Source organism: Sciurus vulgaris, assembly GCF_902686455.1.
Source record: "Sciurus vulgaris genome assembly, chromosome: 8".
In the NCBI taxonomy this organism is placed as follows: domain Eukaryota; kingdom Metazoa; phylum Chordata; class Mammalia; order Rodentia; family Sciuridae; genus Sciurus; species Sciurus vulgaris.
The window spans coordinates 65,293,465-65,308,334 of record NC_136468.1 but is presented as its reverse complement, the minus strand read 5'-3'; the positions used below and the strand labels follow the sequence as shown (position 1 = coordinate 65,308,334).

The 14,870-nt window shown below is 36.3% G+C and overlaps 2 protein-coding genes across 3 annotated transcripts in view; one reads left to right on the top strand and one right to left on the bottom strand.

Annotated features, from left to right (window-relative positions):
* Positions 1 to 14,870, bottom strand: part of FAM185A (family with sequence similarity 185 member A) — a 48,640-nt gene that overhangs the window by 13,482 nt on the left and 20,288 nt on the right. For both annotated transcript variants that reach the window (XM_079150250.1, XM_079150249.1), the window contains one exon: positions 1,032 to 1,127. In XM_079150250.1, coding sequence (XP_079006376.1) covers positions 1,032 to 1,127 — 96 coding nt within the window. The remainder of the gene's footprint in view (positions 1 to 1,031; positions 1,128 to 14,870) is intronic.
* On the top strand, positions 5,144 to 7,432 carry LOC306667548 (heterochromatin protein 1-binding protein 3-like). The gene is given in 3 exon segments (XM_079150244.1): positions 5,144 to 5,414; positions 5,416 to 5,648; positions 5,651 to 7,432. Coding segments are annotated over 3 exon segments (1,647 nt in total). The 5' UTR covers positions 5,144 to 5,322; the 3' UTR covers positions 6,973 to 7,432.

Sequence of the window (14,870 nt, the reverse complement as noted above, 5' to 3'; positions counted from 1 at the left end):
GTTTAATGAGGACATGATAATATCCTATTTTAAAGAAAAAAGTGATCTTGGGAAATCAGACCTCTGTGTCAGAAATAACTTCCGTTTCAGACCTCTGTGTTTGGTAGTTCTACTTTGAAACTCTGACAAGAAAGCCTAGTTGAATAAAAACTTAAATGAACTTGGCAAAGAAATTACTAATAGCAAGAACAATAGTCTCTAAAGAAATACTTTTTCCTATTACACCTATAGTCCTGTTCAGATCAATATACAACAGCTTCTAGACTTTAATTTTTTAATATAGCTCTTAACTTTCTGCACCCAGGCCACTTTGGCCCCTGTTGCCAAGACACTTGTCACCATGTCCACACAAGTCACTTTATCACTGTGCATATGTGTATGCATGTGCACACACGCACACATAAGCTGACAGTGAGCTTTCAGATTAATAAAGAGTATACCATTTTTATGAAAAACTTGAACTCTTAATGTAAGTGACTTATAGGTATAAGAAATTCAATTATATACAGAGGCACATCATATATCTTGATACTCGAAGAAACTAAGTTAACAATGGCTTTATAGGATCTTCCTGGTGAGATTTATTTCAGGGTCACACTTTGCAAACTGTTTCTCTATGGGTCACACTTGGCAAACTGTTTCTCTATAGTCATAGCTTGAGGAGGTCCTCATACAGGCTAGTAGGAAAGTTTTCAATACATGGGAGCATTTTCCCTCCAAAGATTATTCTCTTTTAGACATAAAACTAAATCAAAAGATTCACACAGTAACACTAAAAATTCTACAACAGTCAAAATATTACATATTTTGCCCTCCAAGTGGGAAAAACAGTCTTCACAGTCATCTGTCCCAGATTTATAAAGATTATTGGTTTCGAGAGCAAGGAGACAGGCCTTTAAACCAGGTGCTATCAGAAGAAAAGTTTCTTGAAGTCACTATATCAGTATAGGTAATATGACCATCAGTTTCCTCAATGTTCCATAAAACCTTCCTTATACCACATATCAAAATAAATGATCCAGTTGGCTCACCTTTGTGAGATTTCAATTCCACTTTCCCCAGTTGGCTCACATAAACATCTATGGCGCCCTGATGAGCTGAGGCTCTTAGACATCCTGAAGATGAATCTGAGGAAGGAATAACTGTAAGTACAATTGTTCTTATGTGAGTAAATGGTATAAACGTGAAATTAAAGATTGCTTTGATGTAAGGACAGGCGTTAAGAATCTTACAAGGTTTTGTATTCTCCTCATAACCATGCCATAATTTTCATGAAAATGTAAATAGTATCAGAAATCTAGAAGTCTAGGCCTAGAAAATAATAATATATATCTATAGTAATCTCAATAACTTATCGGTAGACGTTTATAACTTAATCAGGGGAAGGATGGTGTGCAAACGATGAATCCTTGACAGCCAAGACCATTAAGTGTCATTGTTCTATTTCATTTATTATCATATTGATAAATTTAGTAACTTGCAATATTTGCCAAGAATTTAATACCTCATATACAGCCACACGTAAGCAGTAACAAAGTAAATGAAAATCAAAATCTCTCACGATTCCTGTTTTAGCAAAATTTGTGAGTACTAAAAAGCGCTCTTAATAGTAAAAGCTTATGACATGCAGGCACAGTGTGCACCTATAATCCCAGCAGCTCTAGAGGCTGAGGCAGGAGGATGGTGAGTTCAAAGTAGCCTCAGCAAAAGTGAGGTGCTAAGTAACTCAGTGAGACCCTGTCTCTAAATAAAATACAAAATAGGACTGGAATGTGGCTCAGTGGTGGAGTGCCCCAAGTTTGATCCCCAGAACCAAAAAAAAAAAAGCTATGACACATAAGGTTTACCATATTTCTTAGCGTGACACAAAGGTGTGAGGGGATCACTAAAGAATGAAGCTTATTTTTATCTAATGTTTCTTTGCAAGTTTCTGGAATTGAATAGATATCTTTAAATCAGGGTAAGAAAATAATAAATAAGGTAGTTCTGACAGTTCTTACTTGACACTCAAATTTCTCTGTGTTGTCAAGGACACATTTTCAATCAGCCAATATTTTGGTTCAAGGGGAAACTGACAGAGACAGGGATGAAGTAAGAGAATGACACCGAGGAACTTCAGTCAGTCCAAGTGGCTTCTCCTTCCTCCCCTTCTCCCATGGCAACTGAACCTAAATATTCTATCTGACTGTCCTGAGAAGGCCATAGCATATTCTTTTGGGATAAGCCTCTTTAAAAAGCACATTTTATCAGAAATTCTTATTACTTAAAAGTAGAAGCAAAGTAGAGAGTGTGGGGAAACTTATGTCAAAAAAAAAATGTACTTTTTATAAAATGTGGAGAGAAAACAAGTGTTTCCACAAAGAAGTCAACATTTTTCTTTAAAAAAATTTAAATGACTCCAAACAAAGACTGGAATAAACTGTTCAAAATCTAGCACCAAGATCATTTATTATAATTTGTCTCCAATTTATTATACCAACATACCCTTTATCAGACCCAATTTATTTAGTTTTCAAGTGTCAGAAGTAAACCCTGGTAGGAAATGAAACTCCTAGATCAAGAAATAGCTGGGTAGGTGGATATCTCAATCCTTAGATACCAACAGAAACTCCTTCTAAAATCTCTTACTGCATCCTAAAGTAAGTCAAGTAAAAATACATTATGGTTAAAAAAAAATAGCAGACTATACAATGTGTGTATTATCCTAGGCTGAACAAGTATTAGTTTGATTTTTCTTGCTTTCTCTAGAGGGAAAAGAAACCACAAGATTTTTATGTGGCTCATAATCAACCCTTTCACATCTTTCTCCTTTCCAACATATGAGAAATAAACAACTAAATAATTACATCCTAAGTCACAAAGTATAGCTTTGTTATCGTTCTTAAGCTCTGATACTGGCTTACCTGCAGTCTGTCCAAAAATATAAATTAAAACTCTAGATGTGTTTTGAAAAGAGAAAGCAAAAATGACATTTAAAAACGACACACAGAAAAATAACCCCTATTTTTCTTGTTTATGATACTGATTATTGTGATTAAAATTATTAAGAGTAGAATTAAGGTTTATTTTACAGAATTAATTTCTCCCTCCCTCCCTCCCTCCCTCCCTCCCTCTCTCTCTCTCTCTCTCTCTGTCTCTTTCTTTCTTTCTTTTGATTCACATAGTAGAGAACTTGTATAGATGCTGGAGAAAAACCTTAAAGGAAATATGCAGTGAACAGAAATTGCTAGTTTGGACACTAGTAGGAAAAAGTAGTCTCCCACAGAAAATTATCTATTATTATAATTCTGGGCAAAGACCTTGTGGGTCTGACAGAGACCATCAAGTTTTCCTGGAAAATTATATATACAAAAGGAACATACTAATGTCAACCACTAGCTTAACACTACACATACCAAAGAAATAGATATTTGTAATATATATTTTGCTAACAGATGAAAAATAGCAATTATGCTTAAAATGCTAAAGTTCCAAATTTTGCTGTTTTCCTTTAGCTAAATGGAGAACTCTCTCAAAATTCCTCAAGCATGTTCAAAGAGTTCTTAATTTTTATAATTTTACTTCAAGTTTCAAAATATAAAAGAAAAAGCAAAAGACAGTTCTTGATTTCTGCAACCTGATTCATACACTTAGAAATCTATACTAATTGCAAGAAAAAGGAACAAATTTTATATAAAGGACATAAGGGTTTGTAAAGGCAGAATTTGAAGGTCACTTCAAGTTTTTTAAATTTACCGCCTCTCCAGGTATTCTATATCAGGAAAGGAGCAAACAGGAGGCTGAGTTAATGAGAGGCACATAAAACACACACACACACACACACACACACACACACACTCAACATGTTTGCTTTTTTAAAGATATGATTACTAGTAGCAGAACATAGCTTCTGACAATGCCTTTCAAAAGAGGGAATACAGGGCAGAAAAAGTAAAGTTTGACAAGCAGCTCTATTAGCACTCCTACCCCACCATTATCTACTACCATCTCTGCTTTCTTTTGCCAACTCGTTTTAATTGGAAGATGGCCTCATGTTCCACAAGGAATGAATTACATAGATTGAGCATCCCAAGTCTGAGACTCCAAAATCCAAAATCTGAAATTTTTGAGACCAAATAATACCACAGGTGGAAAATTCCACACGTGACCTTATGTGATGGGATATAGTCAAAATGTAGCTGCACTAAAAACTGAATAGAATTACCTTTCAGTTATGTGGTAAGGGGTGTGGGTGTGTGTGTGTGTGTGTGTGTGTGTGTGTTTCATATATATATATGAAATATAAATGAATTTGTGTTTGGAGGTGGGTCTCATTTTAAAGATACTATATTATATATATATGCAAATATTCCAAAATCTGAAGAAATACAAAATCTGAAACACTTCTGCTCCCAATCATTTTGGATCAGTGGTCTCGACTGGTATTTAAAAAATGATTTATTATAAATTCATCTAAGGAATAATTGAAAAATCACTAGAAATAGTAACTAAATAATAGAAAATATAATAGGTAAATATAAAAAATTATTTTCCTGAAATTCTTTGAAGTATGAAACAATATAAAGCAAATTGTATTATGGGATTTACAATATATGTGGATGTAAGACAGCCTATACCATACTACCTTTTCTCTACTTCTGGGCATATATCTAAAGGAAATAAGTATCTCAAAAAGATATTTACACTCCCATGTTCATTACAACTCTATTCACAAAAGCTAAGACATGGAAACAACTTAGGTATCCATCAGTGGACGGATGGATAAATAGATTGTGGTATATGTATAAAATGGAACATTATTCAGCCATAAAAAGAAATCCTGCTGTTTTGTGACAACATGGATGAACTTTGAAGGCATCATTCTAATAAAATCAGTGAGACAGAGAAAGACAAATTCTCCCTAATCTCACTTATATGTACAGTCTAAAAAAGCTTAAGTCATAGAAACAGAATAGAATGACAGTTACCTGAGGCAGGGAGAAATGGGGAGATATTGGTCAAATGGTACAAACTTTCACTTAGAAGTTGAATTAGGGGATTGGCTACGGGCTCGCGCATGCTCCGAGGGCGCCGCGGCCTGTCCTCCGCCGCGCCCTCCCCTCACCCCATTCCCTCAACGTCGGAGCCGGTTCGAAAGATGCCGGCGGCGGTGACTGGCTGCGGCGGGCCCGCCCCCCGGGTTCTCCACCCCCGCCGCCACCGCCATTACGGAGCTCCCAGCGGTTGACTCTTCACCACACTGAAACCTTTAGGAAAAATCCTTGTGGTTAACAGCAGAGGCTTCAGAGTGTAACCTGTACTCGGGCCTAGAAATTATTTTAAATGGCTACTGATACGACTCAAGGTGAACTCGTCCATCCTAAGGCACTCCCACTTATAGTAGGAGCTCAGCTGATCCACGCGGACAAGTTAGGTAGAAGATAGCACCATGCCGACTCGTCGAGCTGTGAACTCTACCCGGGAAACTCCGCCCAAAAGCAAGCTTGCCGAAGGCGAGGAAGAAAAGCCAGAACCAGAAGTAAGTTCAGAGGAATCTGTCTCCACGGTAGAACAAGAGAATGAAACTCCACCTGCCACATCTAGTGAGACAGAACAACCCAAAGGGGAACCTGAGAATGAAGAGAAGGAAGAAGATAAGACTTCTGAGGAAACCAAAAGGATGAAAAAGAGCAGTCTAAAGAAAAGGAGAAGAAAGTGAAAGAAACGATACCTTCCTGGGCTACCCTTTCTGCCAGCCAGCTAGCCAGGGCCCAGAAGCAAACACCGATGGCTTCCTCCCCACGTCCCAAGATGGATGCAATCCTAACTGAAGCCATTAAGGCATGCTTCCAGAAGAGCAGTGCATCAGTGGTTGCTATTCGAAAATATATCATCCATAAGTATCCTTCTCTGGAGCTGGAGAGAAGGGGCTATCTCCTTAAACAAGCCCTGAAAAGAGAACTGAATAGAGGAGTCATCAAACAGGTAAAAGGAAAAGGTGCATCTGGAAGTTTTGTTGTGGTCCAGAAATCAAGAAAAACACCTCAGAAATCCAGAAACTCAAAGAAGAGGAGCTCTGCAGTAGATCCAGAACCACAAGTAAAATTGGAGGATGTCCTCCCCCTGGCCTTTACTCGACTCTGTGAACCTAAAGAAGCTTCCTACAGTCTCATCAGGAAATATGTTTCTCAGTATTATCCTAAGCTTAGAGTGGACATCAGGCTTCAACTGTTGAAGAATGCTCTGCAGAGAGCAGTAGAGAGAGGACAGTTAGAACAAATAACTGGCAAAGGTGCTTCGGGGACATTCCAGCTGAAGAAATCAGGGGAGAAACCCCTGCTTGGTGGAAGCCTGATGGAATATGCAATCTTGTCTGCCATCGCTGCCATGAACGAGCCGAAGACCTGCTCCACTACTGCTCTGAAGAAGTATGTCCTGGAGAACCACCCAGGGACCAGTTCTAACTATCAGATGCATTTACTGAAGAAAACTCTACAGAAATGCGAAAAGAATGGGTGGATGGAGCAGATCTCTGGTAAAGGATTCAGTGGCACGTTCCAACTCTGTTTTCCATATTACCTCAGCCCAGGAGTTCTGTTTCCAAAGAAAGAGCCAGATGATTCTAAAGATGAGGATGAAGATGAAGATGAATCATCAGAAGACGACTCTGAGGATGAAGAGCCACCTCCTAAGAGAGGGTTGCAGAAGAAAACCCCAGCCAAGTCCCCAGGGAAGGCTGCATCCATGAAGCAGAGAGGGTCCAAGCCTACACCTAAAGTTCCAGCTGCCCAGAGGGGAAAAGCTAGGCCCCTGCCCAAGAAAGCCCCTCCTAAAGCCAAAACTCCTGCCAAGAAAGCCAGACCCTCACCCTCAGTCATCAAGAAACCTAGTGGTAACCCCTCGAAGAAGCCTGCAGCCAATTCAAGAAAGGAAGTGAAATCGCCGGGCAAGGGTAAATCCACCATGAAGAAGTCTTTCAAAGCAAAAAAGTAAATTTTATAGGAAAAAAGGGTATCATGATGAAATTGAGAATCTTATTTTATAAGGTCAGTGTGCATTTGTTTTAGTTTTGATGCTTATAAAATTACACTTTTTTTCCTCCTGAATGAACATTGTGGGGAGGGAACATAATAAACCAATTTAGGCATTGTTAGCTTTAGGTGCTGTTCTTGGTGCCTGCCCCTTCCCTCAGACATTTTAATTTCTGCAATAATCCTGAACTTGCCTAAACTATATAATCTATACTTGTCCTTTTTGCTTCCCTACCCCAACTCCTATTGTTATTTTTTATTCCTTCCAATTTTATCTAAACAGTTGCAAAGATTTTTATATTTGTAGAAAGCATCAAGAACAGGATGCTGGTCAGGTGCTGGAAGGAGAAAGGAGGCAGCGTAGCACTGACTGCACTGTAAAGCCTCCTACCTGGAGATGTCAACTATGGTTATGAAAATTAATTATTTATTCAAATCACTCCACTAACCCTTTCTCTCCAACTATAAACATGGAGACAACTTAGCTTTGGAAATAAGCCCAAGAGTGTGAACTCATTAGAATCTGAAAATACATGACTTCTTTGGGCCACTTCTCACATTGATCGATTTCTAGGTATTTTCCACTGGCCCAGAGAGCATTGCATTCTCTTAACAACAAGCACAAGTTCTCTGTACCACTTAGTTTTTGACTAAAGGAGAAGTATAGGAATATATTGAATTTAATTTCTGATGTCACCTGTGTTACCAAAAATTGAAATATATAAAATCTTGATCAAATGTTAAAATATATTTTTGAATATTTGGAGCATGAGTTGTCACTTCCTGTTTGCCTTTTCTATAAGGAAGCGTTGGAGAATTACAGCATTGCTAATGTAGAAATGTTAAGTGGAAAAACATACAATTTCCTCAAATAAACTAGGTTCCAGATTCATATGTGGGTATTTTCCCCCTCCTTTCTTTCCATAGCACTTTTGATATCAAGCAAGAGGCTTCCTTTTTGAGATATTAAAAAAGAAAAAAGAAAAAAAAGCAAATGAAGCCCTATTACCTAACCCTTTTTTATTTGTATTTGTTTTAGTGTTGTGAAGTTGTGTTAAATAGCACTAGCTTTCTACTTGAGAAATACCAATTTCTGGTTATCATTTATCTTCCCTGTGGCACTTGACATTTTAATTGTCTTAAACTTTTTGGTGTATATCTTCTGGCCCCTTGAGAGCTGACCAGAAGCAAAAGGTGTTTGTTTTATATTCATTCCACTTGCACTGTCTCCTGGGATCCCTTCTGCAGCTTAAGAATGGCTGGGAAATGGACTTGAGAAGATTGGCTTGAAACAGATCAGAATCATGTGTGATCCCATCATGCGTTCATTGGAATTTGTGTTGCATGTAAGGCAATCTTTCCTGTTGTAAATCTTCCTTTTTTTATGTACATATATTTTGAAAAATATGAATAAACATGAAATTTAAAAAAAAAAGTTGAGTTAGTTCTGTGGATCTAATATACAGCATAGTGACTATAGTAAATAATAATACTGTACTATATACTTGAGATTTTCTATAAAAATTGATCTTAAATATTCTCACCATACGCACACACACACAGTGATAACTGAGTGAGGTGACAGATATGTTAACTAATTTGTGGTAATCATTTAACAATATATATGTGTAACATATCACATTATATACTTTAAATATATATGTGTCAGTTATGCCTCACTGAAGATGAAAAAAATTTTTAAAAATACATTGTAATGTGGTTAGCTCACTGATTGCGACACATGCACTAAATAATGACACTGTTTTTTTTTTTAATCAGTGTATTAGATCATATAAACAGACTAAAGGAGAAAAAACACATGATCACTTTAATAAATGTGAAAATATTTGACAAAACACCCGTTCATGATAAAAGGGAAAATATTTTACAGAAAACTAGGAATAAAGGATTAATTTCTTAAACTGATAAACGACATCTGTTAAAGTCTATAGCTGACAGTTAATGGTAAAATACTGAATGCAGTTCCCCCAATACTGTGAATAAGGTTTAAGAACAAGAGCAAAGAATTCAACTCTTACCACTACTATGCAACATGGTACGGAGGTCCTAACTAACCTGATAGGGCAAGAAAAAGAAATAAAATAATTACATATGGGAAAGAAAGAGATACAACTCTTTTGTTTATAGGCGAAATGACAGTAAGTATAGAAAAGGAATCAATATTCTAGAAAGCCACTTACAATGAATGAGTGAATTTAGCAAGGTTACAAGGTATAAGGGTCCATGCAGTAAAATAAAAATCAGTAGTAAGTATTTTCCTATACTAGCTGCAGATGATTAGAAAAACAAAAATGTTTAAATTATATTTATAATGTCAAAAACAAATTTAACAAATGATGTACTAGATTTCTGCATTAAAAGTTATAAAACAATGTTGAGAGAAACTAAAGAATATCTAAATAAATGGGGAGTTATATCTTTTTTATGAGTGGGAAGACTCAATGAGGATCATTTCTTTCCAAATTGATCTACAGATTCAGTGATTTAGTGTAATCATAATCATAACTGGATTTTGAGGGAAGAAACTGACTAGAAAATTAGAGGACCTACAACATCCAAAGCAATCTTAAAAAGAAAAAGTAGACCTCAACTACCTCATTTAGAGACTTGCTATTTTAAAGCTACAGTAATCAAGGCATTGTAGCACTAACCTAGGGATCAACAAATAAATAAATGACTCAGGAATGAGAGATCAGTAATAGATCCACATTATCCAGTCATTTGATTTTAGACCAAGATGCTGAGAAAGGAAGTTTTTTTCAACAAATGGTGATATAACAACTAGCTCTCCATGCTGGGAAAAAACAAACCTTGACTCTTAACTCACATTAAACACAAAAATTAGAAATGTATCAAAGGTAAAAGCAAAAAATTTAAAGCTGCTATAAGAAAACAGGAGAATATTTTCACATTTGAAGGCAGGCAAAGATTTCTTAGGATGAATTAAAATAACTGGTAAATTAGACTTCATTAAAATTCAAATCTTCTCATCAAAACACACCATTAAAAAAATGAAGCCTCTCAGGAGATGAGGAGGAGAGCAGGTTCAAAGCCAGCCTCAGCAACTTAGTGAGACCCTCTCTCAAAAACATAAAAAGGAAAAAAAAAGAAAAAAAAAAACATAAAAAAGGTTGGGTATGTGGCTTAGTGGTTAAAGTACCCCTGGGTTCAATCCCCTGTACTGGAAATATAAAAATTAAAAAAAGGAAAGAAAGAAAAGAAAAAGAAGCTGGATACAGTGGTATAAGTCTGTAACCTCCAAACTTGGGAGACTGATACAGGAGGACTGAAAGTTCAAGACCAGTCTGGATAACTTAGCAAGACCCTGTCTCAAAAAAAATGGAAAGGGCTGGAGATGTAGCACCTCTGGGTTCAATTTCCAATACCAAAACTAAATAAATGAATTTTAAAAAGAGAGAGAAAATGGACAGGCAAGTTACAAACTGAAAGAAAGTATTAAAAAACAGTATCTGACAAAGGACTTGTACTTAGCATTTATAAAGAACAACTACCACTCAATAATAAGGTAATTAAGCCAAAAGATAGGAATAAAAACTTCACAAAGTGTTTTGAGCATGAAGGGGTGCTGTTTTTTATCAAATACTTTTTCTGCATCTATTGAAATTATCATGTGATTCTTGACTTTAAGTCTATTGATATGGTGAATGACATTTATCGATTTCCTGATGTTGAACCAACCTTGCATCGCTGGGATAAAACCCACTTGATCATGGTGCACTATCTTTTTAATATGTTTTTGTATGCGATTTGCTAAAATTTTGTTGAGAATTTTTGCATCGATGTTCATTAAGGATATTGGTCTGAAATTTTCTTTCCTTGATGAGTCTCTGTCTGGTTTAGGTATCAGTGTGATATTGGCTTCATAGAATGAGTTTGGGAGGGTTCCCTCCTCTTCTATTTTATGGAATACTTTGAGAAGTATTGGAATGAGCTCTTCTTTAAAGGTTTTGTAGAACTCGGCTGAGAACCAATCTGGTCCCGGACTTTTCTTTGTTGGTAGGCTTTTGATGACTTCTTCTATTTCAGTACTTGAAATTGGTCTATTTAAATTGTGTATGTCCTCCTCGTTCAGTTTAGGCAATTCATATGTCTCTAGAAACCTGTTGATGTCTTCAAGGTTTTCTGTTTTGTTGGAGTATAGATTTTCAAAAGGGATAGTGGGAACATTCCTTAACATTGTAAAGGCCATTTATGCTAAGCCCATGGCTAATATCATTCTAAATGGTGAAAAACTGAAAGCATTCCCCCTAAAAACTGGAACAAGGCAGGGATGCCCACTTTCACCACTTCTATTCAACATCGTTCTTGAGACTCTAGCCAGAGCAATTAGACAAACCAAAGAAATTAAAGGGATACGAATTGGAAAAGAAGAACTCAACCTATCCCTGTTCGCTGATGACATGATTATATATTTAGAGGAACCTGGAAATTCCACCAGAAAACTCTTAGAACTCATAAGTGAATTCAGCAAAGTAGCAGGATACAAGATCAATGCTCATAAATCCAATGTATTTTTATACATAAGTGATGAATCTTCAGAAAGAGAAATTAGGAAACCTACCCCATTCACAATAGCCTCGAAAAAAATAAAATACTTGGGAATCAATCTCACAAAAGAGATGAAAGACCTCTACAATGAGAACTATACAACACTATAGAAAGAAATTAAAGAAAACCTTAGAAGATGGAAAGATCTTCCATGTTCTTGGATAGGAAGAATTAATATTGTCAAAATGGCCATACTACCTAAAGTGCTATACAAATTCAATGCTATTCCAATTAAAATCCCAATGACGTACCTTACAGAAATAGAGCAAGCAATTATGAAATTCATCTGGAAGAATAAGAAACCCAGAATAGCTAAAGCAATCCTTAGCAGGAAGAGTGAAACAGGGGGTATTGCAATACCAGATCTTCAACTCTACTACAAAGCAATAGTAACAAAAACAGCATAGTATTGGTACCAAAATAGACAGGTAGATCAATGGTACAGAATAGAGGACATGGACACAAACCCAAATAAATACAATTTTCTCATACTAGACAAAGGGGCCAAAAATATGCAATGGAGAAAAGATAGCCTCTTCAACAAATGGTGCTGGGAGAATTGGAAATCCATATGCAACAGAATGAAACTAAACTCGTATCTCTCACCATGCACGAAACTAAACTCAAAATGGATTAAGGACCTCGAAATCAGACCAGAGACCCTGCAGATTATAGAAGAAAAAGTAAGTCCAGATCTTCAACATGTCGGCTTAGGATCAGACTTCCTTAACAGGACTCCCATAGCACAAGAAATAAAAGCAAGAATCAATCACTGGGATAGATTCAAACTAAAAACCTTTCTCTCAGCAAAGGAAACTATCAGCAATGTGAAGAAAGAGCCTACAGAGTGGGAGAATATCTTTGCCAATCATACTTCAGATAGAGCACTAATCTCCAGAATCTATAAAGAACTCAAAAAACTCTACTCCAAGAATTCAAATAATCCAGTGGACAAATGGGCTAAGGAAATGAATAGACACTTCACAGAAGAAGATCTACAAGCAATCAACAAACATATGGAAAAATGTTCAACATCTCTAGTAATAAGAGAAATGCAAATCAAAACCACCCTAAGATTCCATCTCACCCCAATTAGAATGGCGATTATCAAGAATACGAGCAACAACAGGTGTTGGCGAGGATGTGGGGAGAAAGGTACACTCATACATTGCTGGTGGGACTGCAAATTAGTGCAGCCACTGTGGAAAGCAGTGTGGAGATTCCTTAGAAAACTTGGAATGGACCCTCCATTTGACCCAGCTCTCCCACTCCTTGGCCTATACCCAAAGGACTTAAAATCAGCATACTACAGAGATACAGCCACATCAATGTTCATAGCTGCTCAATTCACAATAGCCAGACTAGATGCCCTTCAATTGATAAATGGATAAAGAAGCTGTGGTATATATATATATATATATATATATATATATATATATACAATGGAATATTACTCAGCCATAAAGAATGATAAAATTATGGCATTTGCAGGCAAATGGATGAAATTGGAGAATATCATGCTAAGTGAGATAAGCCAATCTCAAAAAGCCAAAGGAAGAATGATATCGCTAATAAGTGGATGATGACACATAATGGGGGCAGGGAAGGGTTAGTGTTAGGGTTAGAGTTAGGGTTAGGGAGGGGGGCAAGTATGGAGGAAGGAAGCACTGTATAGAGGGAAAAGAGGGGTGGGAGGGGTGGGGGGAAGGGAAAAAAATAACAGAATGAATCAAACAACATTACTCTATGTAAATTTATGATTTCACAAATGGTATGCCTTTATGCCATGTACAAACAGAGAAACAACATGTATCCCATTTGTTTACAATAAAAAAAAAAAAAACTTCACAAAGGAAGATACACTAATGACCAATAGTGTATGCAAAAGTGCTGATTATCATTAGTCATTAGGGAAATGAAAATTAATACCAGAGATATTAATACTACTACATGCACACCAGAATGGGTAAAATTTAAAATACAGTAATAAATGTTGGTGAGGATATGGAGCAACAAGATTTATATATCTTTATATATATAGATATTTATATAAATATCTATATTTATATTTATATAGATATTTATATATTTATATATAGATATATATATATAAAGATATTTATATATCTTTATATATATGTGTGTATGTATATTTTTGTTTTTTGATTTTGTTTTTTTTAGTGGTTGAAGGACCTTTATTAACTTATATGTAGTGCTGGGAGCCGAACCCAGTGCCTCACACATGCTAGGCAAGTGCTCTACCACTGAGCCACAACCCCAGCCCCCTCATGTACTCTTGATAAAATTGTGAAATTGAACTTTGCGAAGAGGTCACATAATTTATCAAATGACAAAATTAAACATATACAGACCTACTCAACCTATCAATTCCATTCCTAACTATTTACCCAAGTAGAGGAATATCTCTCTCTCCATAAAATAACATCTATGAGAATGTTCATTGCAGCTTTAATTATAGTTGCTAAAAGTTAAAAACAGCCCAACTGTTCATCCACAGGCGAATGGATAAACTGTTTTAGTGACCTGCTTTCATGTCTGCCCCACTCTGATACATTATAAAACAATAGCTAGGTTACCCCTTTCAAGTGCAAATTAGATCAGTCCTGTACTAACAGCTCATTCTAATTGGAATGAACTCCTGACTCTTACCAAGTCTACAAGTCACAAACTAAGATCTAGTCTTTCTTACTTCATCTCCCTCCACTGTCCCACAAGCCTTACCTCTACACCTTGAAAATGATAAACTCATTCCATTTTTAAGGCTTGCACTTGCTATTCCACTATGTGGGTGTTCTGCATCCAGAATTTTACAAGACTCTTCTCCATTATTGGGGCCTTAGCTAAAATAACTTTCCACACACCCTCCCTGATTGTCTAACTAAAGTAGCTTTCTTTTCCTCAAATAATCTCTGTCCCATTATAGTTTTTTATTTCTTTACTGCACTTATCTGGATCTGAAACTACCTTCTGTTATTTACACACTTATCTTCCTACCGCTGAGAGAAGGTGTGGTACCTGGCACAGATACTGTGTCCTGTTAACCAACATATTCCCCAGTACTTAAAAAATTCCTGACACATGGTAGGCACTCATAAACACATTATCCAATTAGTTATCAGCATACTCAGGGTTGTCTTCCAATGTTAACACAATGTGAGGACCAGTAATGTAATTTATCTTTCTTTCAAGACTAAATGTAGATATTTGAAGAACTCAAATAATTTGTATTACTTAATGCCAAGTTCAAGT